Source organism: Peromyscus californicus, unplaced genomic scaffold, assembly GCF_007827085.1.
Source record: "Peromyscus californicus insignis strain IS unplaced genomic scaffold, ASM782708v3 Scaffold_10__1_contigs__length_136768540, whole genome shotgun sequence".
Lineage (NCBI taxonomy): Eukaryota > Metazoa > Chordata > Mammalia > Rodentia > Cricetidae > Peromyscus > Peromyscus californicus.
The window spans coordinates 12,608,842-12,636,355 of record NW_026294391.1 but is presented as its reverse complement, the minus strand read 5'-3'; the positions used below and the strand labels follow the sequence as shown (position 1 = coordinate 12,636,355).

The window sequence follows — 27,514 nt, the reverse complement described above, 5'->3', positions numbered from 1 at the left end:
TCTGTGGGCAATTTGGTAGAAAAAGAAAAGTGTTGTGGAACAATTTTTTCTACACTGTGAAGATGCATTGCTCTCATTGGTTTAATAAAGTGCTAAATGGCAAATAGCTCGGCAGGAACAGTTTTAGGGGGAGAGACAGACAGAGAGAACTATGTGGACAAGAAGGACAGACTCCCCAGGAGACTCAGGGAGAAGAGAAATGAACATGCCTTGATGAAAAAATTACAGAGATGTGGTAAAGCATAGATAAGAAATACGGGTTAATTTCAGTGGTAAGAGCTAGTTTGTAACAGGCCTAAGCTTTCAGTGAGCATTTATAATAAAGATTAATTCTCTGTGGGATTGTTTGGGAGTAGGCGTGTGGAACAGAATATTCCTCTTAGAAATGGCACTAAAAACCTGGAATCTACATACACATAAGGCCTGAAAAAGATTTAAGAAAAGGATCAGAACATGGAGTCATAGACAGCTACCTGGTGATCTCAGGTAGACTCAGATTTAGCTGTAAAACGGTGTATGGCACTTTAAAGAGGCGCTCCCCGTGAGTACTGAACTCAGCTCTATAAGCATCAGAGAGCACTCAAGTGGGTGGCATGAGAACAGGATGAAATCACTACAGCAGCATGCACCTAGAAACTTCCCAGAACTGGGACAATAAGTGTAGCTCCAACCACTTTCTCTGCCAGGAGGTTGGGCCCTCAGGAAACAAAGGGGAGTGGAGCTGCCAGCATCATGCACTAAGATGAGCCCCACAAGCAGCTGACATGGCATTTTAAGATTCTTCTCATGTGATAAGAGAATACTACAGATGCTCAATAAAGACAGATCCAGATAGAAGAAACCTGTAAACAAGTTGCCATTAAAAATGTACATAGGATTGAAAGGGAAAGGAGATAGAGTAGAGACAGTGATAGGAAAAAATAATAGTTTGAAAATAACAAAATAAAATCTCTAAAAGGAGAAGTAAAATAATAAAAAGAACAAGCCACATAAATATGGAAAACTCACAGGAGTCTGGATCCTACATGGTATTGTATTGACTTTAAATTGTTGGATTGCTGATAAACAATGGATAGGTGTTGAGAGATGTTGCATTTTGGAAGATACTGAATTAAACCAACCTATATACTCTAAATGTGTCTTGACTTCAAAATGGAAGTCCAAAAGTGTGTTCTTTGGAGAACAGTTTATGCTTTTGTTCCCACAGAAAACAAAAGGCTATGGATTGATTCAGGGTTGAAGAAGATCAGGTTAGATCAGGGGACACTCCTTGAAAAATCTGGCTAGAGACATAAAGAAATAAACCTAAAACACCTAAATGGAGGGTAACATGTATTTTACCTGCTCAAACATAAAACAAAAAACCATCCTTCACTGACTGGTGTACAACACACAGTCTATACTTGTATTAATGCAGATTTGTATGGTACCGTTGAAAGTTTATATTTTTAAGAACAGGGGGAGCAGACACCAATAAAAAACTAATGATCCATGTGATTCAGCATCTCAGAGCACCTCTGTAGAAGTTTTCTCAGAGTTCTCCATCCAAAACAGCTTCAAGCCTTTGGCTAAGATACTCCAACCTCACTAACTACTCCAGCCAGGACTTCACCATTATCCTGATTTTCTCAGGATCCCCCAAATATACCAGCACCCCAGACTACAGGAGGCAGACTGAAGAATAACATCCATATTCCTAAGAGTTGGGACGTGGGTTGATTTTGTTTACTTGGTGGGTTATGCATGTTTGTGATCATTTAGAAGGGTTTGGATACAAGTTGTTACTTGTCATGGTCAGGAAGAAAGCTAAACAAAGAATTAGATTCCAAGATCCCTTTCTGAAGGGAAAAAGGGAATATAGTATAAAAAATGATAAGATAAAAGAATGGATTGTTGAGTCTACTTTGAACAACCACTTATCTCAAATATTTACATTAGAATAGGTTTTGTATAATGGTAAATTTTTAAGGGTATTTTTGTTAGAACATACACTACATATGTTTCTAATCTTCTTTAAGGTTTTGTACATGTACAGCTTTTTTAACAAAACTTCCTAGGAAAGGAATCACTAATTTCACTAATAAGAAACTGAAGCAATTTAATAAAATCCCACAGTTACTCCATCCGTAAGGAAAGCAGGTGGGCAAGCTCAGTAAAGCCCAAATACACTAGCTAAAGTGAGCTGTCTGCTGAAGTTCATCACCCCTTCTCAAATCCTCCCTACAGAAGCAGGAGAGAGAGGCACAGAGGATAAAGAGATGGATAGCTCAATCTCCTGATGCCTCAAACCCCTAGGAGTGACAATACCTTCAGTGGGTGAGACTGGCCTGGAACACTGTAGACCAGGCTGACCTGGAATTCATAGAGCTCTGCCTGCCTCTGTCTCCCGAGTGCTGGGATTAAAGGTGTGAACCACCATCACCTGGCTCCAATACAGAGATTGTAAATGGTGGAAATACTTTAGTTTTAAATCAATAATTAAAGGACTGTGAGGACAGGAAGACCATCTAAATTTGGTGACAGGATATGCTGGACCATAGTTAAGGATGAAGATGCCATGGTACTGAAGTGATGTTGAAACACTGTATCTGCCATAGGGCATTCAGTTACTCCATGTAGCCATCAACAATGAGCTGATGTTCAGCTACTATGTCTTCAAGTTCATCTGCAGTAACTGGGTGAAGCTCTAATTCTTTGAGGTCTGCATCGTCTGGTGGCCAGAGAACTTGAACTTGGCTCTACAGAGGGCCTCAATCACATATTTTTTATTCCGCAGCTATCTACAGAGGGAAATTTTGACCTTGCCATTGTGAAGCCTGGTCAGAGTACCCTGGGCACAGTGCCTAAGGGCACCACCCATGCCAGCCTAGACGTGGGGTTAGCACAGAGATTGGAGACATCCCTAACTGCCAGGAAATTGTCTCCAAGGTCCGGCCCTTACGGCCACTATTATAGCCAACAGGCTACATGAACTACCAAGTTAGCTGCTCCTTGTAACCATTGCACACCTGGTCGCCATGGGGTTGCTATTCTTTGGAGATTCTCTTCCTCGGTATCCCGCAGTGGCCTTGAACTCACTGCCTCAACTTGATGAATGCTGTGACTCAAAAGTCAGCAAAACTAATGAGTAGGTCTTAATGCTGTCCTCCAAAAGAATGTAATTCTCTCTACACAGGAAAAGATAACTCACAATTCATTGTTAGGAGCAACAAAAATTAATCATTCTAATTTGTAAGGCAAATTTATATTTTCATAAATTCTTAGGCCAGGTGTGGTGACACATGCCAATAATCCCAACACTCAGGAGGCAGGAACAGGTAGATCTCTGGAAGTTGCAAGCAGGCAAGGGCTAGGTTACCTCGTGAGAATGTCTAAAAACAAAACAAACAACAACAACAATAACAAATGCTGGATGTAATGGCACAGGCCTGCAAGCCCAGTATTAAGGAAGATGAAGCAGGAAGTTCAGGAGTTCAAGGCCAGTGTGGGCCACATAGAAACACTCTGTCTCAAAATTAAAACCATTTAACTGTATACAGCTAGCTTCTGGTCTTGAAAAGTCATTGAAAATATAAGGCATTGTAGCAAACAATCATCACTAATTTTTCAAACCTCAGCAAGATACCGTGTATGTAAAATGTCTTCTTTATTAGTAATCCATTGTTTCCTGATGCCAATATCATTATATTAAAAAGCAGCACGGTGTGATGGAGATCACCTTGTCGTTCCTGAGACAGGGTTTCTCTTTATAGTCCCGACGCACCTGGAACTCACTATGTAGACCAGGCTGGCCTCGAACTCACAGAGATCCTCCTGCCTCTGCCTCCCAAGTGCTGGGATTAAAGGTGTGCACCACCACAACCGGCTAGTAACACATACCTTTACCCAGCATTTGAGAGGCGGAGGAATGCAGATCTCCCTGAGTTCAAGGCCAGCCAATCTTCAGACTGAGGCATTCAGTCTCAACAAATTGAAAACAATCCTGCTTTGAGTTGTAGGGTACTGGCCAGAGAAGAAGGTTCAGACAATGGGTGTAAGCCAAAAGAAAGGCTTTATTAACCTGCCAGCAAGTTCACTTGGTGTTGGGAACCCCAGGGCAGCTCCGGGCCTTTCTCAGAGTAAGTTTTTAGGCAAAACAACCCATGTCCTGGGTTAGTATACTTCAGTTAGCAAGATCAGTCAGGCCTGGAGAGATGGCTCAGGGCTTAAGGTCACTGGTTGCTCTTTCAGAGGTCCTGAGTTCAATTCCCAGCAACCACATGATAGGTCATAGCCATCAATAACACGATCTGGTTCTCTTTTCTGGTCTACATGCACACTTGTAGGAAGAACACTGCATACATAATAAACGAAAGTTTTTTATTTTAAACAGTTCACCAGAAGCAGAACTACAGAAGCCAAAAGCAAGGTTAGTCCATTTAGAGACTTCTCCAGAACTATGGACTATGATGGATTAGGTCTTTGTTTTCATTTTTGGTGGGTGGTTCTGTCTACATGCTGAGTTTTACAGCCTGAATGGTACTTCCATCATGGAGTCAGTTGTGCTAAGGTCTGGGGGTCTACTAAGTCTGGGGTCCAGTTACACTTTGAGCATGATAAAATCATGAAATTTAACTAGGAGATTTCTGAGTGTGGTAGTGGGCCCTTTTCATTCCAACTATTTAGGACACTAAGGTTTTAGGATCACGTGAGCCCATTACATTGGAAGCCAGCCTGGGCATAAAAGCAAAGCCCTGTCTCAAGAAATAACCAGAGGAGGAGGAACACTGTTATTGAAATATATTCCACAGTATTTTTTCTTTCTCATTATTAAATTTTTAACAGTATATTTTAATCTTGAAAAGAGTTTTAAAATATGAGGGTTTCTTGTTTTTTGTTTGTTTTTTTGTCTGTTTGTTTTGTTTTTTCAGGAGTTTTTTTCCAGAATTGACACGATGTCTGTGTAGGTTGTTTGTATAAAATAGAAAGAAGTAAATATGTATGTAACTCAATCTGTCCACAGAGTTGGATAATTTATATTCACTTTTGTTAGATACAGATTTCTATGGAGGTGATTATTCTTGAGAGAGGGTATCTTAGCTGAGGGTGACCTCGAAGTATCTATGTAGCCCAGACTAGGCTTCAGGCCATGATTCCCCTGCCTCAGCCTCCCAAGCACCACCATATCCTGACTTTAAGACTTTTAATTTCGGCATCATTTAAATTCCCTCTATTGCAATAAATTTAGTAAATATTTTAAATAGAGAGCTGGGAGATAGCTCAGTTGTTAAACAGTTTGTCACACAAGCTTGACGTTGACAATGATCCCCAGCATTAAAAGCTAATCATGTTAGTATGTGCGTCTAAACCCACTGCTGAGGATTTGCAGACAGGCGGGCTCCTGGGGCTCACTAGCCAGCCAACACAGTCTAATTGCTGATCCTTATGTGTTAGTGAGAGGGATAAGTGTCTCAATAACAAAGTAACAATCTTCTCAGGTAAAACACCAGAGGTTGAATTCTGACTGCTATACACCCCAAAAACAAACACATGTGTCCCCCGCAAAAAAATCAAACAAGATTATGGGGCTAGGGGGATGGCTCCCAAACATCAGTAACTACCTATTTGTGATATCCAGCACCTTTATTCGGCCTACTAAGAAACCTGCATACTGGTAGCATTCAATCACACATATGTACATGCACACACATAAAAATCAATAAATTTTTAAACAATATCTTTAAGATTTAAATCATAGCACACAGTAAACAATACACTGTGGTGTTGACACAGGAATAGACTTACTTCTGGGAGAAATCATTTGGCTGCATTTCTTGGGCAATTTGGTAGAAAAAGTGTTGTGGAACAAAATTTTGTACACTGTGAAGATGCATTGCTCTCACTGGTTTAATAAAGTGCTAAATAGACACTAGCTAGACAGGAAAAGATTTAGGGCGGAAAGACAGACAGAGAGAACTCTGTGAACAAGAAGGACAGACTCCCCAGGAGACTCAGGGAGAAGCCAAATGAACATGCCTTGGTGAAAAAGTACTGCCATATGGTAGAACGTAGATAAGAAATTTGGGTTAATTTCGGTTGTAAGAGCTAATTTGTAACAGGCCTAAGCTTTCAGTGAGCATTTATAATAAATATGAAGTCTCTGTGTGATTATTTGAAAGTAGGCCTGTGGAACAGAATATTCCTCCTAGAAATGGCACCCAACACCTGGAACCTACATCCACATAAGGCAAGAAAAAGATTTACAAAAAGAGTCAGAAAACGGAGTCATAGATAGCTACTTGGCGGTTTCAGGTAGACTCAGAGTTAGCTGCACACAGAGTTATGGGTCTTTAAACAGGCATTGTCGCTGAGCACTTAAATGAGCTTCCTAAGCATCAGGGAGCATGCTACTGGGTGCAATGAGAATAGGTTGAAATTGCTACAGCAGCATGGACCCAGAAACTTCCCAGAACTGGGACAGTAAATGTAGCGCCCACCAATTTCTCTGCCATGAGGCTGGGCTCTCAGGAAACAGAGGGGAGTGGAGCTGCCAGCATCATGCACAAGATGAACCCCACCAGCGGCTGACTAGGCATTTGAAGATTTGTCTACTGATGCTCATTAAAGGCAGATTCTGAATTAAGAAACCTGTAAACAGGTTGCCGTTAAAAATGTACATAGAATTGAAAAGGAGAGGAGACAGCGTAGAGACAGTCATAGGGAAAAAGAATAGCTGAAAAATAACAAAATAAAATCTTTAAAGAAAGAAGTAAATAATAAAATGAATGAGCCACATAAATGCGGAAAACTCACAGGAGTTTGCATCCTACACGGTACTGTATTGACTTTAAATTGTTGGATTGCTGATAAACAATGGATAGGTGTTGAGAGATGTTGGATTTGCAGAATGCTGGATTAAACCAACCTATATACTCTGAATGTGTCTTGACTTCAAAATGGAAGTCCGAAAGTGTGTTCTTTGGAGAAGAGTTTATGCTTTTGTTCCCACAGAAAACAAAAGGCTGTGGATTCATTCAGGCTTGAAGAAGATCAGGTTAGATCAGGGGACACTCCTTGAAAAATCTGGCTAGAGACATAATGAAATAAACCTAAAACAACTAAATGAAGGGTAACATGTATTTTACCTGCTCTAACATAAAACAAAAAACCATCGTGGGCTGACTGGTGTACAACACACAGTCTATACTTGTATTAATGCAGATTTGTATGTTACCTTTGAAAGTTTATATTTTTAAGAACAGGGGGGAGCAGACACCAATAAAAAACTAATGATCCAGGTGATTCAGCATCTCAGAGCACCTCTGTAGAAGTTTTCTCAGAGTTCTGCATCCAAATCAGCTTCAAGCCTTTGGCTAAGATACTCTAACCTCACACTCTACTCCAGCCAGGACTTCACCACTATCCTGATTTTCTCAGGATCCCCCAAAGATACCAGCACCCCAGACAACAGGAAGCAGACTGAAGAATAGCACCCATGTTCCTAAAAGTTGGACGTGGATTGATACTGTTTACTTGGTGGGTTATGCATGTTTGTGATCATTTAGAAGGGTTTGGATACAAGTTGTTACTGGTCATGGTCAGGAAGAAAGCTAAACAAAGGATTAGATTCCAGGATCTTTGTCTGCAGGGAAAAGGGGGATAAAGAATAAAAATGATAAGATAAAAGAATGGATTGTTGAGTCTACTTTTGAACAACCATTAATCTCAAATATTTATATTAGAATAGGTTTTTGTATACTGTTAAATATTTAAGGGTAGTTTTGTTAGAACATATTTCATTTAAGTTTTATTCTTCTTTAAGGATTTATACCTGTTCAGCTCATTTAATTGTTCTTCCTGGGAAACGAATCACTAATTTCACTGATAAGAAACTGAAGCAAGTTAATAAAATGCCACAGTTGCTGCATCCATAAGAAAATCAGGTGAGCAAACTGAGTAAAGACCAAACACATTAGCTCCAGAAAGCTGTCTACAGAAGTTCATCATCCCTTTTCAAATTCCGCTACAGAAGCAAGAGAGAGAGGCACAGAGCATGAAGAGATAGATAGCTCAGTCCCCTGATGCCTCAAACCCCTAGGAGTGACAAAGTCTTCCCTGGATGAGGGTAGCCTGGAACATACAGATCAGTATGGCATGGAATTCACAGAGATCTGCCTGCCTCTGCCTCCCGAGTGCTTGGATTAAAGGTGTGCACCACCATCACCTGGCTCCAATACAGCGATTGTAAACGGTGGAAATACTTTAGTTTTAAATCAATAATTAAAGGATTGTGAGGACAGAAGACCATCTGACTTTGGTGGCAGGATATGCTGGACCATAGTTAAGGATGAAGATGCCATTGCACTGCAGTGATGTTGAAACACTGCATTTGCCATAGGGCATTCAGTTACTCCATGTAGCCATCAACAATGAGCTGATGATACTCAGCTACTATGTCTTCAAGTTCATCTGCAGTAACTGGGTGAAGCTCTAATTCTTTGAGGTCTGCATCGTCTGGTACCCAGAGAGCTTGAACTTGGCTCTACAGAGGGCCTCAATCACATATTTTTTATTCCGCAGCTATCTACAGAGGGAAATTTTGACCTTGCCATTGTGAAGCCTGGTCAGAGTACCCTGGGCACAGTGCCTAAAGGCACCACCCATGCCAGCCTAGACGTGGGGTTAGCACAGAGATTGGAGACATCCCCAACTGCCAGGAAATTGTCTCCAAGGTCCGTCCCTTACGTCCACTAATATAGCCAACAGGCTACATGAACTACCAAGTTAGCTGCTCCTTGTAACCATTGCACACCTGGTTCCCATGGGGTTGCTATTCTTTGGAGATCCTCTCCCTCGGTGTCCCACAGTGGCCTTGAACTCACTGCCTCAACTTGATGAATGCTGTGACTCAAAAGTCAGCAAAACTAATGAGTAGGTCTTAATGCTGTCCTCCAAAAGAATGTAATTCTCTCTACACAGGAAAAGATAAGTCACAATTCGTTGTTAGGAGCAACAAAAATTAATCATTCTAATTTGTAAGGCAAATTTACATTTTCATAAATTCTTAGGCCAGGTGTGGTAACACATGCCTGTAATCCCAACACTCAGGAGGCAGGAGCAGGTACATCTCTGGAAGTTGCCAGCCAGCCAGGACAAGGTTACCTAGTGAGACTGTTTAAAAACAAAACAAACAACAACAACAATAACAAATGCTGGATGTAATGTCACAGGCCTGTATCCCCAGCATTAAGGAAGATGAAGCAGGAAGTTCAGGAGTTCAAGGCCAGTGTGGGCCACATAGAAACACCCTGTCTCAAAATTAAAACCATTTAACTGTATACAGCTAGTTTCTGGTCTTGAATAGTCATTGAAAATATAAAACATTGTAGCAAACAATCATCACTAATTTTTCAAACCTCAGTAAGATACCGTGTATGTAAAATGTCTTCTTTATTAGTAATCCATTGTTTCCTGATGCCAATATCATTAAATTAAAAAGCAGCACGGTGTGATGGAGATCACCTTGTCGTTCCTGAGACAGGGTTTCTCTGTATAGTCCCGATGCACCTGGAACTCACTAAGTAGACCAGGCTGGCCTCGAACTCACAGAGATACTCCTGCCTCTGCCTCCCAAGTGCTGGGATTAAAGGTGTACACCACCACAACCGGCTAGTAACACATACCTTTACCCAGCATTTGAGAGGCAGAGGAATGCAGATCTCCCTGAGTTCAAGACCAGCCAATCTTCAGACTGAGGCATTCAGTCTCAACAAATTGAAAGCAATCCTGCTTTGAATTGTAGGGTACTGGCCAGAGAAGAAGGTTCAGAAAATGGGTTTAAGCCAAAAGAAAGGCTTTATTAACCTGCCAGCAAGTTCACTTGGTGTTGGGAATCCCAGGGCAGCTCCGGGCCTTTCTCAGAGTAAGCTTTTAGGCACAAAACCCATGTCCTGGGTTAGTATACTTCAGTTAGCAAGATCAGTCAGGCCTGGAGAGATGGCTCAGGGCTTAAGGTCACTGGTTGCTCTTTCAGAGGTCCTGAGTTCAATTCCCAGCAACCACATGATAGGTTACAGCCATCAATAACACGATCTGGTTCTCTTTTCTAGTCTACATGCACACTTGTAGGAAGAACACTGCATACATAATAAACGAAAGTTTTTTATTTTAAACAGTTCACCAGAAGCAGAACTACAGAAGCCAAAAGCAAGGTTAGTCCATTTAGAGACTTCTCCAGAACTATGGACTTTGGTGGATTAGGTCTTTGTTTTCATTTTTGGTGGGTGGTTCTGTCTACATGCTGAGGTATACAGCCTGAATGGTACTTCCATCATGGAGTCAGTTGTGCTAAGGTCTGGGGGTCTACTAAGTCTGGGGTCCAGTTACACTTTGAGCATGATAAAATCATGAAATTTAACTAGGAGTTTTCTGAGTGTGGTAGTGGGCCCTTTTCATTCCAACTATTTAGGACACTAAGGTTTTAGGATCACGTGAGCCCATTGCATTGGAAGCCAGTCTGGGCATAAAAGCAAAGCCCTGTCTCAAGAAATAATCAGAGGAGGAGGAACACTGTTACTGAAATATATTCCACAGTATTTTTTCTTTCTCATTATTAAATTTTTAACAGTATATTTTAATCTTGAGAAGAGTTTTATAATATGAGGGTTTCTTGTTTTTTGTTTGTTTGTCTGTTTGTTTGTTTTGTTTTTTCAGGAGTTTTTTTCCAGAATTGACACGATGTCTGTGTAGGTTGTTTGTATAAAATAGAAAGAAGTAAATATGTATGTAACTCAATCTGTCCACAGAGTTGGATAATTTATATTCACTTTTGTTAGATACAGGTTTCTATGGAGGGGATTATTCTTGAGAGAGGGTATCTTAGCTGAGGGCGATCTCAAAATATCTATGTATCCCAGACTAGGCTTCAGGCCACGATTCCCCTGCCTCAGCCTCCCAAGCACCACCATATCCTGACTTTACGTCTTCTCATTTCTGCATCATTTAAATTCCCTTTATTGCAATAAATTTAGTAAATATTTTAAAATAGAGAGCTGGGAGATAGCTCAGTTGTTAAACAGTTTGCCACACGAGCTTGACGTTTTCAATGATCCCCAGCATTAAAAGCTACATATGTTAGTATGTGTGTCTAAACCCACTGCTGAGGATTTGCAGACAGGCGGGCTCCTGGGGCTCACTAGCCAGCCAACATAGTCTAATTGCTGATCCTCATGTGTCAGTGAGAGGGATACTGTCACAAAAACAAGGTAACAATCTACTCAAGTAAAACACCAGAGGTTGAATTCTGACTGCTATACACCCCAAAACCAAACACATGTGTCCCCCACAAAAAATCAAACAAGATTATGGGGCTAGGGGGATGGCTGCCAAACATCAGTAACTACCTATTTGTGATATCCAGCACCTTTATTGGGCCTACTACGAGACCTGCATAGTGGTAGCATTCAATCACACATGTGTACATTCACACACATACAAGTAACAACTTGTATCCAAACCACTTAAACAACCACAAACATCCATAACCCACCATTAACTAATACCCAAGCATGTACCATATCTTACAATAAGGGTGCCAGACTGCTTTCTGTTCTCTGGGGTGATGCTATGTTTGGGGGACCCTGAGAAAATCAGGATAATGATCATGTCCTGGCTGGAGTAGTCTCTAGGTTGGAGTATCTCAGCCAAAAGCCTTGAAGCCGTTTTGGATACAGAACTCTGAGGAAGCTACAACAGAGGTGCTCTGAGATGCTGTAATGCCTGGGTCATTGGTTTTTTATTGATGTCTGGTCCCCCTGTTCTGAAAATACATAAACTTTCAGTGGTATCGTACATATCTGCATTAATACAAGTATAGACTGTGTGGTGTACACAAATCAACCAAATGTGATGTTTTGCTGTATGTTTGAGCATATGAAATATATTTCACCTGTCATTTGGTTTTTTTAGGTTTATTTCCTTAGTTCTATAGCCAGGATTTTCAGGAGAGTCTCCTGTGATCTACTCGATCTCCTTCGACCTTGAAGGAATCCACAGCCTTTTGTTTTCTCTTTGAAGAAAAGCATAACTTCTTATCCAAAGTAACACCCTTTTGGCTACCATTTTGACATCAAGACACTTTAAAAATACATAGGTTGAATCAAACCAGCAGCCTCCATAACGCAATGTAACTCATTAACTATCCGTTGTTTATCAGCAATCCAACAATTTAAAGTCAACACAACACCATATAGGATCTGGACACCCTGTGTATTTTCCATTTTTATGTGGCTTATTCTTTATTATTGTTTTACTTCTCTCTTTAAAGATTTCATTTTATTGTTTTTAAACAATTCCTTTTTCCTATGACTGTCTATACTCTGTCTCATTTCCTTCTCAAGCTTATGTACATTTTTCACGGCAACTTGTTTAAAGGTTTCTTCCATCTGGATCTGTCTTTATTGAGTATCTGTAGTGTTCTCTTACCACATGAAACAAATCTTAAAAGGCCTTGTCAGCCACTGGTGTGACTCATCTTGTGCATGATGCTGGCAGCTCCACTCTCCTCTGTTTCCAGAGAGCCCAGCCTCATGGCAGAAAAAAGTGGTGGGAGCTACAATTATTGTCCCAGCTCGGGGAAGTTTCTGGGTCCATGCTGCTGTAGTGGTTTCATCCTGTTCTCATGCCTCCCAACAGCATGCTCCCAGCTGCTTAGGAAGCTCATTTAAGTGCTCAGAAACAGTGCCTCTTAAAAGAGGCATACCTCTGTTTGCAGCTAACTCTGAGTCTACCTGAGATCACCAGGTAGCTGCCTATGACCCCATTCCATGTTCTTGTACTTTTACTAAAGCCTTTCAGGCCTTATGGGATGTAGGTTCCTGGTATTGGGTGCCATTTGTAGGAGGAAAATTCTGTTTGGCCTACTCCCAAATAACAACACAGAGACTTCATATTTTTTATAAATCCTCACTGAAAGCTTAGGCCTGTTACAAACTAGTTCTTACCACTGAGATTAACCCTTATTTCTTATTTACACTCTACAACATGGCAGTACTTTTTCTCAACGGCCTGCTCATTTTGATTTTCCCTGAGTCTCCAGGGCCTTCTACTCCTCTTCCTCTTCCCAGACTTCCCTCTTTCTGCCTCTCCCTCGTAAGTCTTCTCCTACCTAGATATTGTCCATTTAGCTCTTTATTAAACCAATGAGAGCAACACAACTCCACCGTGGAGAAAAAAAATGTTCTACAACAATTCTTTCTATTTCTACCAAATTTTCTAAAGAATGCAGCCAAATGATTTCTCCCAGAAGTAAGTCTATCCCTGTGTCAACACCACAGTGTATTGTTTACTGTGTGCTATGATTTAAATCTTAAAAATGGTCTTTTAAAATTTATTGATTTTTATGTGTGTGCATGCACACCTGTGTGAATGAATGCTAACTGTAGGCCAGTGTCCTAGGAGGCCCAGGGAGGGGCCTGGGTCTCTTAAAAGTGTAGTTACAGACTTTTCTGATCACTTGATTTAGGTGCTGGGACCCAAACTCTGGTCCTTTGCAAAAGCCCCAATTTCTCTTAACTATTAAACCATCTCTCCAGCCCATCAATTTTAAACATCCCCCAAATTATTGAAAATTTGATCTACAGCTAGTGTGTGTATGTGTGTGTAAGTACAAGAGCTTTAGGCCAAAGGTATACATAGGCTACCCTGTTCATCACTTTTGATCTTTGTGGTGGTATTTTACTTGTACTGAAATGTGATTTTAATTGTATGTTAATAAATAAAGTTGTCTGGGGGTCAGAGCTATTAGAGTCATAGCAAGTGCATGGCGTCGGTGGCGCACGCCTTTAAGGACCTGGAGGGCGGTACATTCAGGCAGTGACGAGGCAGTCACATGTTTGGGTTTACAACCAATGACAAGGCAGAACAGGAAGACTTTAAGGACAGACACACAGGAAGTAGGTCCTTTTCGGAGAGCTCTCTTGGCTGGAGAGGATCCCTGAATCAGGAAGGGTGAGGCTCTTAGCTCTGACCTCTTGGCTTTCTTCTCTGAATTGGCTCTGTGTTTCTTATTTAATAAGACCGTTGGTTACATCTACAGATCTTATTCTTTAAGACAAGATTTCTCACTAAAGCAGAAGCTAGCTGTTGTGACTGGACACACTGGCCGGTGACTTCTGGGATCTCTCCCTGTTCCCCCAATGCTGGGTTTACAGGCTCAGACAACAAGGTCTGACTTATAGGTTTTCCGGATTTGAACTCAGGTTTTCATGCTTTCACAGCAAGTGCTCTAACCCACTGAGCCATCTCCCAAGCCCCATACTCTTGTTTTATTTTTTGAGGGGGATGCCGGTATTTGTGTGGGGGCATGGTGTATAGAGGTCAGAGGTCAACCTCAGGTATTTTACCTCAGCAGCTGGATACCTTTTTTGGGGGACAGTATCACCCTCGCCTGCACCTGAGGATTAGCTATTAGACTATACTGGCTGGCTAGTGAGCCCCAGGAATCCTCCTGTGGGCACCTCCGCAGCAGTAGGATTACAAGCACAAACCAACATGTGTAGCATTTTATGCTGGGGGATCATTGTCAACCTCAAGCTTGTGGGGCAAACTGTTTCCCAACTGAGCTGTCTGCCCAGCTCTCTATTTTAGAACATTTACTAAATGTATTGAAATGAAGGGAATTTAAATGATGCAGAAATGAATAGTCTTAAAGGCAAGATATGGTGGTGGTTGGGATGCTGGGCAGGGGAATCATGGGCTGAAGACTATTCTGGGATACTTAGATATTTTGAGGTTATCTTCAAGTAAAATAACATTCCCTCAAGAAAAATCACCTCCATAGAAATCTGTATCTAACAAACGTGAATATAAATTATCCAACTCCATGGACATATTCAGTTAAACACCTATATACTCCTTTCTATTTTATACAAACAACCTACACATACATCGTGTCAGTTCTGGCAAAATTAACCTCCTGAAAACCGAAACAAACAAACAGACAAATAAACAAAAAAAAACAAAAAAAAAAACCCTCATATTTTAAAACTCTTCTCAAGATAAAAATAAACTGTTAAAAATTTAATAATGAGAAAGAAAAAATACTGTGGAATATGTTTCAAAAACACTGATCCTCCTCCTCTGGTTATTTTTTGAGACAGGGCTTTGTTTTTATGCCCAGGATGGCTTCCGATGTAATGGGCTCAGGTGATCCTAACACCTTAATTTCCTAAATATTTGAAATTAAAAGGCCCACTAACACTCTCAGAAAACTCCTAGTTAAAATTCATAATTTTATCATGTTCAAAGTGTAACTGGACCCCAGACTTAGTAGACCCCCAGTCTTAGCACAACTGACTCCATGATGGAAGTACCATTCAGGCTGTATACCTCAGCATGTAGACAGAAACACCCAACAAAAATGAAAACAAAGTCCTAATCCATCAAAGTCCATGGTTCTGGGGAAGGCTTTAAATGTACTAAGTCTGCTTCAGGCTTCTGTAGTTCCATTTCTGGCGAACTGTTTTAAAAAACTTTTGTTTAGTACGGATGCACTGTATTGCCTATATGTATGCATGTAAACCACAAAGGGGCACCAGATCTCATTATAGACGGTTGTGACCTTACTATGTGGTTGCTGGGAATTGAACTCCAGACGTCGTAAAGATGAGACAGTTATCTTAACCCCTGAGCCATCTCTTCAGGTTCCTGACTGATGTTGTTAACTGAAGTATACTAACCCATCACATGGGTTTTGTGCTTAAAAGCTTACCCTGAGAAAGGCCCGGAGCTGCCCTGGGATTCCCAACACCCAGTGTACTTGCTGGCAGGCTAATAAAGCCTTTCTATTGGCTTAAACCCATTGTCTGAACCTTCTTCTCTGGCCAGTACCCTACAACTCAAAGCAGGATTGCTTTCAATTTGTTGAGACTACCTCAGTCTGTATCTTGGCTGGTCTTGAACTCAGGGAGTTCTGCCTGCCTCTGCCTGCCAAATGCTGGGATTCAAGGTGTGTGTTACTAGCCGGCTGTGGTGGTACACACCTTAATCCCAGCACTTGGGAGGCAGAGGCAGGAGGATCTCTGTGAGTTCGAGGCCAGCCTGGTCTACTTAGTGAGTTCCAGGTGCATCGGGACTATAGAGAGAAACCCTGTCTCAGGAATGACAAGGTGATATCCATCACACCGTGCTGCTTTTTAATATAATGATATTGGCATCAGGAAACAATGGATTACTAATAAAGAAGACATTTTACATACACGATATCTTGCTGAGGTTTGAAAAATTAGTGATGATTGTTTGCTACAATGCCTTATATTTTCAATGACTTTTCAAGACCAGAAGCTAGCTGTATACAGTTAAATGGTTTTAATTTTGAGACAGGGTGTTCCTATGTGGCCCACACTGGCCTTGAACTCCTGAACTTCCTGCTTCATCTTCCTTAATGCTGGGGATACAGGCCTATGACATTACATCCAGCATTTGTTATTGTTGTTGTTGTTGTTTGTTTTGTATTAAACAGTCTCACTAGGTAACCTTGCCCTGGCTGGCTGGCAACTTCCAGAGATGTACCTGCTCCTGCCTCCTGAGTGTTGGGATTACAGGCATGTGCCACCACACCTGGCCTAAGAATTTATGAAAATGTAAATTTGCCTTACAAATTAGAATGATTAATTTTTGTTGCTCCTAACAACAAATTGTGACTTATCTTTTCCTGTGTAGAGAGAATTACATTCTTTTGGAGGACAGCATTAAGACCTACTCATTAGTTTTGCTGACTTTTGAGTCACAGCATTCATCAAGTTGAGGCAGTGAGTTCAAGGCCACTGCGGGATACTGAGGGAGAGGATCTTCAAAGAATAGCAACCCCATGGGGACCAGGTGTGCAATGGTTACAAGGAGCAGCTAACTTGGTAGTTCATGTAGCCTGTTGGCTATATTAGTGGACGTAAGGGACGGACCTTGGAGACAATTTCCTGGCAGTTGGGGATGTCTCCAATCTCTGTGCTAACCCCACGTCTAGGCTGGCATGGGTGGTGCCTTTAGGCACTGTGCCCAGGGTACTCTGACCAGGCTTCACACTGGCAAGGTCAAAATTTCCCTCTGTAGATAGCTGCAGAAAAAGATATATGTGATTGAGGCCCTCTGTAGAGCCAAGTTCAAGTTCTCTGGGCACGAGACCTCAAAGAACTAGAGTTTCACCCAGTTACCTCAGATGAACTTGAAGACATAGTAGCTGAGCATCAGCTCATTTTTGATGGCTACATGGAGTAACTGAATGCCCTATGGCAGATGCAGTGTTTCAACATCACTTCAGTACCATGGCATCTTCATCCTTAACTATGGTCCAGCATATCCTGCCACCAAAGTCAGATGGTCTTCCTGTCCTCACAGTCCTTTAATTATTGATTTAAAACTAAATGAAGGGCGGGGGTCGACGGAAAGAGAGCTTGGGGGAGCGGGAGATCCCAGCTGGATCAACAACAGAGAGGGAGAACAAGGAATAGGAGACCATGGTAAATGAAGACCACATGAGAACAGGAAGAAGCAAAGTGCTAGAGAGGCCCACAGAAATCCACAAAGATACCCCCACAACAGACTGCTGGCAACGGTCGAGAGACAGCCTGAACTGACCTACTCTGGTGATAGGATGGCCAAACACCCTAATTGTCGTGCTAGAAACTCCATCCAACTACTGAGGGAACTGGATGCAGAGATCCACGGCTAGGCCCCGGGTGAAGCTCCAGGAGTCTAATTGGCGAGAAAGAGGAGGGCTTATATGAGCGAGAATTGTTGAGACCAAGGTTGGATAAAGCACAGGGACAAATAGCCAAATGAATGGAAACACATGAACTATGAACCAATGGCTGAGGGGCCCCCAACTGGATCAGGCCCTCTGAATGGGTGAGACAGTTGATTGGCTTGATCTGTTTGGGAGGCATCCAGGCAGTGGGACCGGGTCCTGTGCTCATTGAATGAGTTGGCTGTTTGAAACCTAGGTCTTATGCAGGGTCGCTGAGGCTCGGCCTGGGAGGAGGGGACTGGACCTGCCTGGACTGAGTCTACCAGATTGATCTCAGTCCTCAGGGGAGGCTTTGCCCTGGAGGAGGTGGAAATGGGGGATTGGCTGGGGGGAAGGGGAGAGTGGCGGGAGGGGGGAGAACAAGGGAATCCATGGCTGATATGTAGAACCGAATTGTATTGTAAAATAAAAGAAAAAAAACTAAAGTATTTCAAAGGTTTACAATCTCTGTATTGGAGCCAGGTGATGGTGGTGCACAACTTTAATCCCAGCTCTCTGGAGGCAGAGGCAGGCAGATCTCTGTGAATTCCAGGCCAGCCTGGTCTACAGTGTTCCAGGCCAGTCCCACCCACTGAAGGCTTTGTCATTCCTAGGGTTTGGAGGCGTCAGTGGATTGAGCTATCCATCTCTTCCTGCTCTGTGCCTCTCTCTCCTGCTTCTGTAGGGAGGATTTGAGAAGGGGTGATGAACTTCAGCAGACAGCTCACTTTAGCTAGTGTATTTGGGCTTTGCTCAGCTTACCTACCTGATTTTGTTATGGAAGCAGCAACTGTGGGATATTATTAACTCGCTTCAGTTTCTTATTAGTGAAGCTAGTGATTCCTTTCCCAGTGAGTTCAGTTAAAAGAGCTACACGTGTACAAAAGCTTAAAGAAGAATAGAAACATATGTAGAGTATGTTCTAACAAAAATACCCTTAAAATGTTAACTACATCGCTTCCTCTTCCTACTCAGCTCTGTCACTTCCTGTCTGTCTGTATAGACCTCCAGACGTCTATGGTTATTGCTGGGATTAGAGGTGTGTGTCATCACACCTGGCTCTGTTCCCCTGTGTGGCCTTGAACACACAGAGATCCAGACAGATCCCTGCCTCTCAAATGATAGGATTAAAGGCGTGTGCTACCATTGCCTGACTACCACGTCTACTTATAGTGGCTGGCTCTTTCCTCTGGTCCACAGATACATTGTATTGGGGGACACAGTGTATTGGTGGACATAATACATCAACACGGTTTTTTCTTTTTTAAATATTAATTTTTTCACAGTATTTTTTTCATCTTGAGACTAGTTTTAACATCTTGGAGTTTTTTTGTTTTTTGGCAGAATGGACATGATGTATGTATATGTTGTCGGTATAAAATAGAAAGGAGTAAATATGTAATTAACTGAATATGTCCACGGAGTTGGATCATTTTTATTCACTTTTGTTAGATACAAATTTCTATGGAGGTGATTTTTCTTGAAGGATGGTATCTTAGCTGAGGGCGATCTCAAAATATCTATGTAACCCAGACTAGGCTTCAGGCCACGATTCCCCTGCCTCAGCCTCCCAAGCACCACCATATCCTGACTTTACGTCTTCTCATTTCTGCATCATTTAAATTCCCTCTATTGCAATAAATTTAGTAAATATTTTAAAATAGAGAGCTGGGAGATAGCTCAGTTGTTAAACAGTTTGCCACACAAGCTTGATGTTGACAATGATCCCCAGCATTAAAAGCTAGACATGTTAGTATGTGTGTCTAAACCCACTGCTGAGGATTTACAGACAGGAGGATTCCCGGGGCTCACTAGCTAGCCAGCATAGTCTAATTGCTGAACCTCAGGTGACAGTGTAGGAGATCCTGTCTCAAGAAATAAGGTATCAGTCTTCTCAGGTAAAACACATGAGGCTGAACTCTGACCTCTATTCACCCCACACACATACACTTGTGTCCCCCTCAGAAATCAAACATGATTATGGGGATTGGGGGATGACTCCAAACATCTGTAACTACACATTTATGATATCCAGCATCTTCATTGGGCCTACTAGGAGACCTGCATACAGTTAGCATTCAATCACACAGGTGTACATGCACACACATGAAAATCAATAATTTTTTTTTCTGAAGCCAAAGCATCTTTATTTGCAGATGATATGATACTGTACATAAGTGACACGAAAAACTCCACCAGGAGACTCCTACAGCTAATAAACACTTTCATCAAAGTAGCTAAAAGATACAAAGTTCATACACACAAAAAATTCATAGTCCTCCTGTATACAAATGACAGGAAAGAAAGAAATCAGGGAAACAATACCTTTCAAAAAGCCTCAAAAATATATTGGGGTAACTCTAATCAAGCATGTGAAAGACTTTTTTTTAATTAAGAGATTTTTTTTCTATTTGTTTTACATATCAACCATGGATTCCACTGTCCTTCCTCCTCCCACCCCCTACTTTCCCCCCCAACCCACCCATCATTCCCACCTCCTCCAACACAGGTTTCCCATGGGAAGTCTGCAGAATCTGGTAGATTCAGTTGAGGCAGGTCCAATTTCCTCCTCCATGTACCTAGGCTCAACAAAGTGTCTCAGCATTGGCAGTAGGTTCCAAAAGGCCAGCTCATGAATTAAGGACAGTTGCCGATCCCAATGCCTGGGGGACCCCTAAACAGTTCAAGTTAAACAACTGTCTCTCTTATCCAGAGGGCCTAGTACAGTACCATGGGGGCTCCTCAGCTATTGGTCCACAGTTCATGTGTTTCCACTAGTTTGGCTAGTTGTCCCTGTGCTTTTTCCAATCATGGTCTCAATATCTCTTGGTCATATAATCCCTCCTCTCTCTCATCAATTGGACTCCTGAGCTCTGCCTCATACTTGGGCGTGGATCTGTGCATCTGCTTCCATCAGTCACTGGATGAGGGTTCTATCATGACAGTTAGGGTGTTCGGCCATCCTTTCACCAGGGTAGGTCAGCTCAGGCACCCTCTCAACCATTGCCAGTAGTCTATAGTGGAGTCATTTTTGTGGATTCCTGGGGACCTCTCTAGCATTCTACTTCTTCTTATTCTCATGGTGTCTTCGTTTATCATGGTCTCTCTTTCCTTGTTCTCCCACTCTGTTCCTGATCCAGCTGGGACCTCCTGCTCCCCTAAGCTCTCTTTCCCCCGACCCTTGCTCTCCATTAGCCCCCACCCCTGTTTGCTCATGTAGATCTCATCCATTTCTCTGTCACTGAGTGATCCCCCTGTCTTTCCTAGGGTCCTCTTTACTAGCTAGCCTCCCTGGAGCTGTGAGTTGCAGTCTGGTTATCTGTCCTTTGCTTTACATTTAGTATCCACTTATAAGTGTGTACATATCATGTTTGTCTTTCCGAGTCTGGTTACCTCACTCAGGATGGTATTTTCTAGTTCCATCCTTTTGCCTGCAAACCTCACGATGTCATTGTTTTTCTCTGTTGAGTAGTACTCCATTGTGTATATGTATCACATTTTATTTATCCATTCTTCCATTGAAGGGCATCTAGGTTGTTTCCAGGTTCTGGCAATTACAAATAATGCTGCTATGAACATAGCTGAGCATGTGTCCTTGTGGTATGATTGAGCATTCCTTGGGTATATATGCCCAAGAGTGGTATGGCTGGGTCTTGACGTAGATCTATTCCCAAATTCTCAGAAAACACCATACTGATTTCCAAGGTAGTTTTACAAGTTTGCACTCCCACCAATAGTGGAAGAATGTTCCCTTTGCTCTGCATCCTCTCCAACATAGACTCTTATTAGTGTTTTTGATCTTAGCTATTCTGACAGGTGTAAGATGGTATCTCAGAGTCGTTCTGATTTGCATTTCCCTGATGACTAAGGATTTGAGCATTTCCTTAAATGTCTTTCAGTCATTTGAGCTTCTTCTGTTAAGAATTCTCTGTTAAGCTTTATAACCCATTTTTTAATTGGATTGTTCAGTATTTCGATGTCTAGTTTCTTGAGTTCTTTATATATTCTGGATATCAGCCCTCTGTCAGATGTGGGGTTGGTAAAGATCTTTTCCCATTCTATAGGCTGTCTTTTTGTCTCATTGACCGTGTCCTTTGCCCTACAAAAGCTTCTCAGTTTCAAGAGGTCCCATTCATTGATTGTTGCTCTCAGTGTCTGTGCTACTGGTGTTATATTAGGAAGTGATCTCCTGTACCAATGTGTTCAGAATACTTCCTACTTTCTCTTATATCAGGTTCAGAGTAACTGGATTTATGTTGAGGTCTTTGATTCACTTGGACTTGAGTTTTGTGCATGGTGACAGATATGGATCTATTTGCAATCTTCTGCATGTTGACATCCAGTTATGCCAGCACCATTTGTTGAAGATGCTTTCCTTTTTCCATTGTACACTTTTGGCTTCTTTGTCAAAAATTAGGTGTTCATACATGTGCGGATTAATATCAGGGTCTTCAGTTTGATTCCATTGGTCCACATGTCGGTTTTTATGCCAATACCAAGCTGTTTTTTTTATTACTGTAGCTCTATAGTAGAGCTTGCCATCAGGGAATGTGATGCCTCCAGAGCTTCTTTTATTGTACAGAATTCTTTTGGCTATCCTGGGTTTTTTGTTTTTCCTTATGAAGTTGAGTATTGTTCTTTCCAGGTCTGTGAAGAATTGTGTTGGTTTTTGATGGGGATTGCATTGAATCTGTAGATTGCTTTTGGTAAGATTGCCATTTTTACTATGTTAGTCCTACCTATCCATGAGCATGGGAGATCGTTCCATTTTCTGATGTCTTCTTCAATTTCTTTCTTCAGGGAATTACAGTTCTTGTCATACAGGTCCTTCACTTGCTTAGTTAGAGTTACCCCAAGGTAATTTATATTATTTGTGGCTATTGTAAAGGGTGGTGTTTCTCTGATTTCTTTCTTAGCCAGTTTTTCACTTGTATATAGAAGGGCTACTGATTTTTTTGAGTTAATTTTGGATCCTGCCACATTACTGAAGGTGCTTATCAGCTGGAGGAGTTCCCAGGTCAAATTTTTGGTGTCACTTATGTATACTATCATGTCATCTGCAAATAATGAACATTTGACTTCTTCTTTTCCAATTTGTATCCCCTTGATCTCTTTTTGTTGATTTATTGCTCTAGCTAGAACTTCATGTACTATCTTGAATAAATATGGAGAGAGGATAGCCTTGTCTTGTTCCTGATTTTAGTGGAATCATTTTGAGTTTCTCTCCATTTAATTTGATGGTGGCTGTTGACTTGCTGTAAATTGCCTTTATTATGTTTAGGTATGTTCCCTGTATTCCTGATCTCTCAAAGACCTTTATCATGAGTGGGTGTTGGATTTTGTCAAAGGTCTTTTCAGCATCTAATGAAATGATCATTTTTTTTCTTTCAGTTTGTTTACATGGTGTATTACCTTGACAGACTTTTGTATGTTCAACCAACCTTGCATCTCTGGGATGAAGCCTACTTGATCATGGTGGATAATTGTTTGGATGTGTTCTTGGAGTCTGTGTCGCGTCTGCCTCGACCAGCAAGGAAGACACAACACCGAGCTCTTCTTCAAGCTGTTTTATTCAGGTCTTTTTAAAATCTGTGTCCTTTGTTCTTCTACCCTAGGGAGAGCCCGCCCAGCCTTATATAGGTCTCAGACCACCAGCCATCATGCGCCACATGGGATTCCTGGATAGGTGCACGTATGCCTTAGCAAGCCGAAATTTAAAGCCAAGCCAAATAAGGAGTTGTTTAACATAGAGAGCACTCGCCATCGGGAGGGCGGGGGGGCGAAAGCCAGAGCCATCTCAAGAATGCAGCTTCACGCAGCTCTCTACAGTCTGTTTGCCAATATTTTATTGAGTATTTTTCCTCAATGTTCATGACGGAGATCAGTCTGTAATTCTCTTTCTTTATTGCATCTTTGTTTGGCTTGGGAATCGGAGTAACTGTAGTGTCATACAAGGAGTTTGGTAACATTCCTTCTGTGTTTATTGTGTGCAACAATTTAACTAGTATTGGTATTAACTCTTCTTAGAAGATCTGGTAGAATTCTGCATTGAAACCATCTGGTCCTGGGCTTTTTTTTTTTTTTTTTTTTTTTTTTGGTTGGGAGAGCTTTAATGATGTTTCTATTTCCTTAGGCATTATTGGTCTATTTAAATAGTTTATTTGGTCTTGATTTAACTTAGGTATGTGGTACCTATCCAGAAAGTTGTCCATTTCTTTCAGATTTTTCAATTTTGTGGAGTACAGGTTTTTGAAGTACGACCTGATGATTCTCTGGATTTCCTCGTTGTCAGTCATTATGTCTCCCTTTTCATTTCTGATTATGCTAATTTGGATGCTGTCTCTCTCTGCATTTTGGTTAGTCTGGATAAGGGCTTGTCTATCTTGTTGATTTTCTCAAACAACCAACTCTTTGTTTCATTGATTCTTTGTATTGTTCTCTTTGTTTCTGTTTTATTGATTTCATCTCTCACTTTTCATGAAGTGCTGAGAAGAATGTATATTCTTTTTCCTTAGGGTGGAATGTTCTGTAGATATCGATTAAGTCCATTTCAGTCATAACATCAGTTAAGTCCCTTATTTCTCCATTAAGTTTCGGTTTGGCACATCTGTCTAGTGGTGAGAGTGGGATGTTGAAGTCTCCCACTATTTTTTTAAAGATTTATTTATTTATTATGTATACAGAAGAGGGCACCAGATCTCATTACGGATCGTTGTGAGCCACCATGCGGTTGCTGGGAATTGAACTCAGGGTCTCTGGAAGAGCAGTCAGTGCTCTTAACCTCTGAGCCATCTTCCCAGCCTCTTAAATTATTTTTTTTTTGTTTTGTTTCTTTCTTGGTTTTGTTTTGTTTGTCGAGACAGGGTTTTTCTGTGTAGCTTTGCACCTTTCCTGGAACTCGCTTTGTAGACCTGGCTGGCCTCGAACTGAAAGAGATCCACCTGCCTCTGCCTTCCAAGTGCTGGGATTAAAGGCCTGCGCCACAACCACCCAGCTATCTCCCACTTAAATGACACATAAAATTAGTGGAATTTTATGTGTCATTTAAGCATTAGTGATGTTTCTTTTACGTATGTGGGTGCCCTTGTATTTGGGGCATAAATGTTCAGATTTGAAACTTCATCTTGGTGGATCTTTCCTGTGATGAGTATGTAATCTCCTTCTTGATCTCTTTTGAAAATTAATAAATTTTTAAAGAATATTTTTAAGATTTAAATCACAGCACACAGTAAACAATACACTGTGGTGTTGACACAGGGATAGACTTACTTCTGGGAGAAATCATTTGGCTGAATTTCTGTAGGAAATTTGGCAGAAAAAGAAAAGTGTTGTGGAACAATTTTTTCTACACTGTGAAGATGCATTGCTCTCATTGGTTTAATAAAGTGCTAAAAGGCCAATAGCTAGGAAGGAACAGTTTTAGGGGAGAAAGAAACAGAGAGAACTATGGGAACAAGAAGGACAGACTCCCCAGGAGACTCAGGGAGAAGAGAAATGAACATGCCTTGATGAAAAAATTACAGAGATGTGGTAAAGCATAGATAAGAAATATGGGTTAATTTCAGTGGTAAAAGCTAGTTTGTAACAGACCTAAGCTTTCACTCAGCACTTATAATAAATATGAAGTCTCTGTGTGGTATTTGGGAGTTGGCCAGTGGGACAGAATATTCTTCATACAAGTGGCACCCAATACCAGGAATCTACATTCACATAAGGCCTTAAAAAACTTTAAGAAAAGAATCAGCAAAATGAGTCATAGCCAGTTACCTGGTGCTCTCAGGTAGGATCACAGTTAGCTGCAAAGAGATGTATGGCTCTTTTAAGAGGCACTCCCCGTGAGCACTAAAATCAGCTCTATAAGCATCAGGGAGCACACAACTGGGTGGCATGAGAAGAGGATGAAACCACTGCAGCAACATGGATCCAGAAACTTCCCAGAGCTGGGACAGTAAATGTAGCTCCTGCCAGTTTCTCTGCCTTGAGGCAGGGTTCTCAGAAAACAGAGGGGAGTGGAGCTGCCAGCATCATGCACTAAGATGAGCCTCACAAGCAGCTGACACGTCATTTTAAGATTCTTCTCATGTGATAAAAGAACACTACAGATGCTCAATAAAGACAGATCCAGATAGAAGAAACCTGTAAACAAGTTGCCGTTAAAAATGTACATAGGATTGAAAGGGAAAGGAGACAAGAGTAGGGACAGTCATAGGAAAAAGGAATTGTTTAAAAACAGTCAAATAAAATCTTTAAAGAGATAAGGAAAATAATAAAATGAATAAGCCACATAAATTTGGAAAACTCACAGGAGTCTGGATCCTACATGGTATTATATTGACTTTAACTTGTTGGATTGCTGATAAACAATGGATAGGTGTTGAGAGATGTTGGATTTTGGAGGATGCTGGATTAAACCAACCTATATACTCTAAATGTGTCTTGACTTCAAAATGGAAGTCTAAAAAATGAGTTGCTTTGGAGAAGAGTTTATGCTTTTGTTCCCACAGAAAACAAAGGGCTGTGCATTCATTCAGGGTTGGAGAAGATCAGGTTAGATCAGGGGACACTCCTTGAAAAATCTGGATAGAGACATAAAGAAATAAACCTAAAACAATCAAATGAAGGTTAACATATATTTTACCTGCTCCAACATAAAACAAAAAACCATCATTGGCTGACTGGTGTACAACACACAGTCTATACTTGTATTAATGCAGATTTGTATGGTACCGTTGAAAGTTTAAATGTTTTTTTTTCTTTTTTTTTTTCAGAAGATAACAACTTTATTTTCATTAATTCACAAAACACAACACAGTTGGTTCAGGAGGCCATCACTTGCTCAGTGCCAACACTACTACAAGCCTCAGTGAATATCTACACAATTAGAACTCTTTAATAGCTGTTCTCAAGCAATGGAGCTATTAGAAGGAAGGTTTAGTCAGGGTCCACACTTGCACTGCCAATCATGTAGAGCCCATTTCAATTTCTTCAGTTTCAACTTCTTGATTAGATCAGACCATTTGCAATTCTGCACTGCCGCAACACCTCATTGAAGCCCTCACAGAGCTTGACGTCACTCTGATTCTGGGCACACTCCAGAAACTGTTTGATCTCAAGAGAGCAAGGCCCAAAAGACTGCTGGTTCACAGGCTGGGTTCCCTGGGGTTCCTGGTAAGTGATGTCAGGCCTTGCGGGCTCAGCATTACCACCTCCACTGAAGCCCCCGGTGATGGCATGACCCAGGGTGTGCCCCCCTGCAGAGCCCACAGCCACACCAGCTGCAGTGGTGGCCATCTGGGCCATCAGGCCTGGCTGCCTGGGGGCAGCGGCAGGTGAGCCAACTGCAGACGGGGGCGGCTGCTGCTGGAGGATGAGCTGCAGGTGCTTGTCTGGGAGCAGCCCTCATCTGAGGGGCCCGGCTGGCCGGAGGGGCCACCCGGGAAGAGCGGCTTCGGCTTCCACGCGGCATCCTAAGCGCTCACACTCTCGGAGTCAGAAAACGACTAACTGCGAAAGTTTAAATGTTTTACGAAAAGAAGAAACAGACACAAATAAAAAAACCAATGACCCAGGTGATCCAGCATCTCAGAGCACCTCTGTTGTAGTTTACTCAGAGCTCTGCATGAAAAACAGCTTCAAGGCTTTTGGCTGAGATACTCCAACCTCACAGACTGCTCCAGCCAGGACTTCACCACTATCCTGATTTTCTCAGGATCCCCCAAAGATACCAGCACCCCAGACCACAGGAAGCAGTCTGAA

At 41.6% G+C, this 27,514-nt stretch overlaps 1 protein-coding gene and 2 pseudogenes across 1 annotated transcript; 1 reads left to right on the top strand and 2 right to left on the bottom strand.

Moving 5' to 3' along the window:
- Positions 1-2,915: 2,915 nt before the first annotated feature.
- On the bottom strand, positions 2,916-3,029 carry LOC128118105 (uncharacterized; annotated as a pseudogene).
- Positions 3,030-16,802: 13,773 nt separating this feature from the next.
- Positions 16,803-16,950, top strand: LOC128118113 (uncharacterized; annotated as a pseudogene).
- Positions 16,951-26,518: 9,568 nt separating this feature from the next.
- Positions 26,519-27,264, bottom strand: LOC128114439 (coiled-coil-helix-coiled-coil-helix domain-containing protein 2-like). The gene is given in 2 exon segments (XM_052744440.1): positions 26,519-27,115; positions 27,117-27,264. Coding segments are annotated over 2 exon segments (462 nt in total). The 5' UTR covers positions 27,225-27,264; the 3' UTR covers positions 26,519-26,761.
- Between the last annotated feature and the right edge of the window lie 250 nt (positions 27,265-27,514).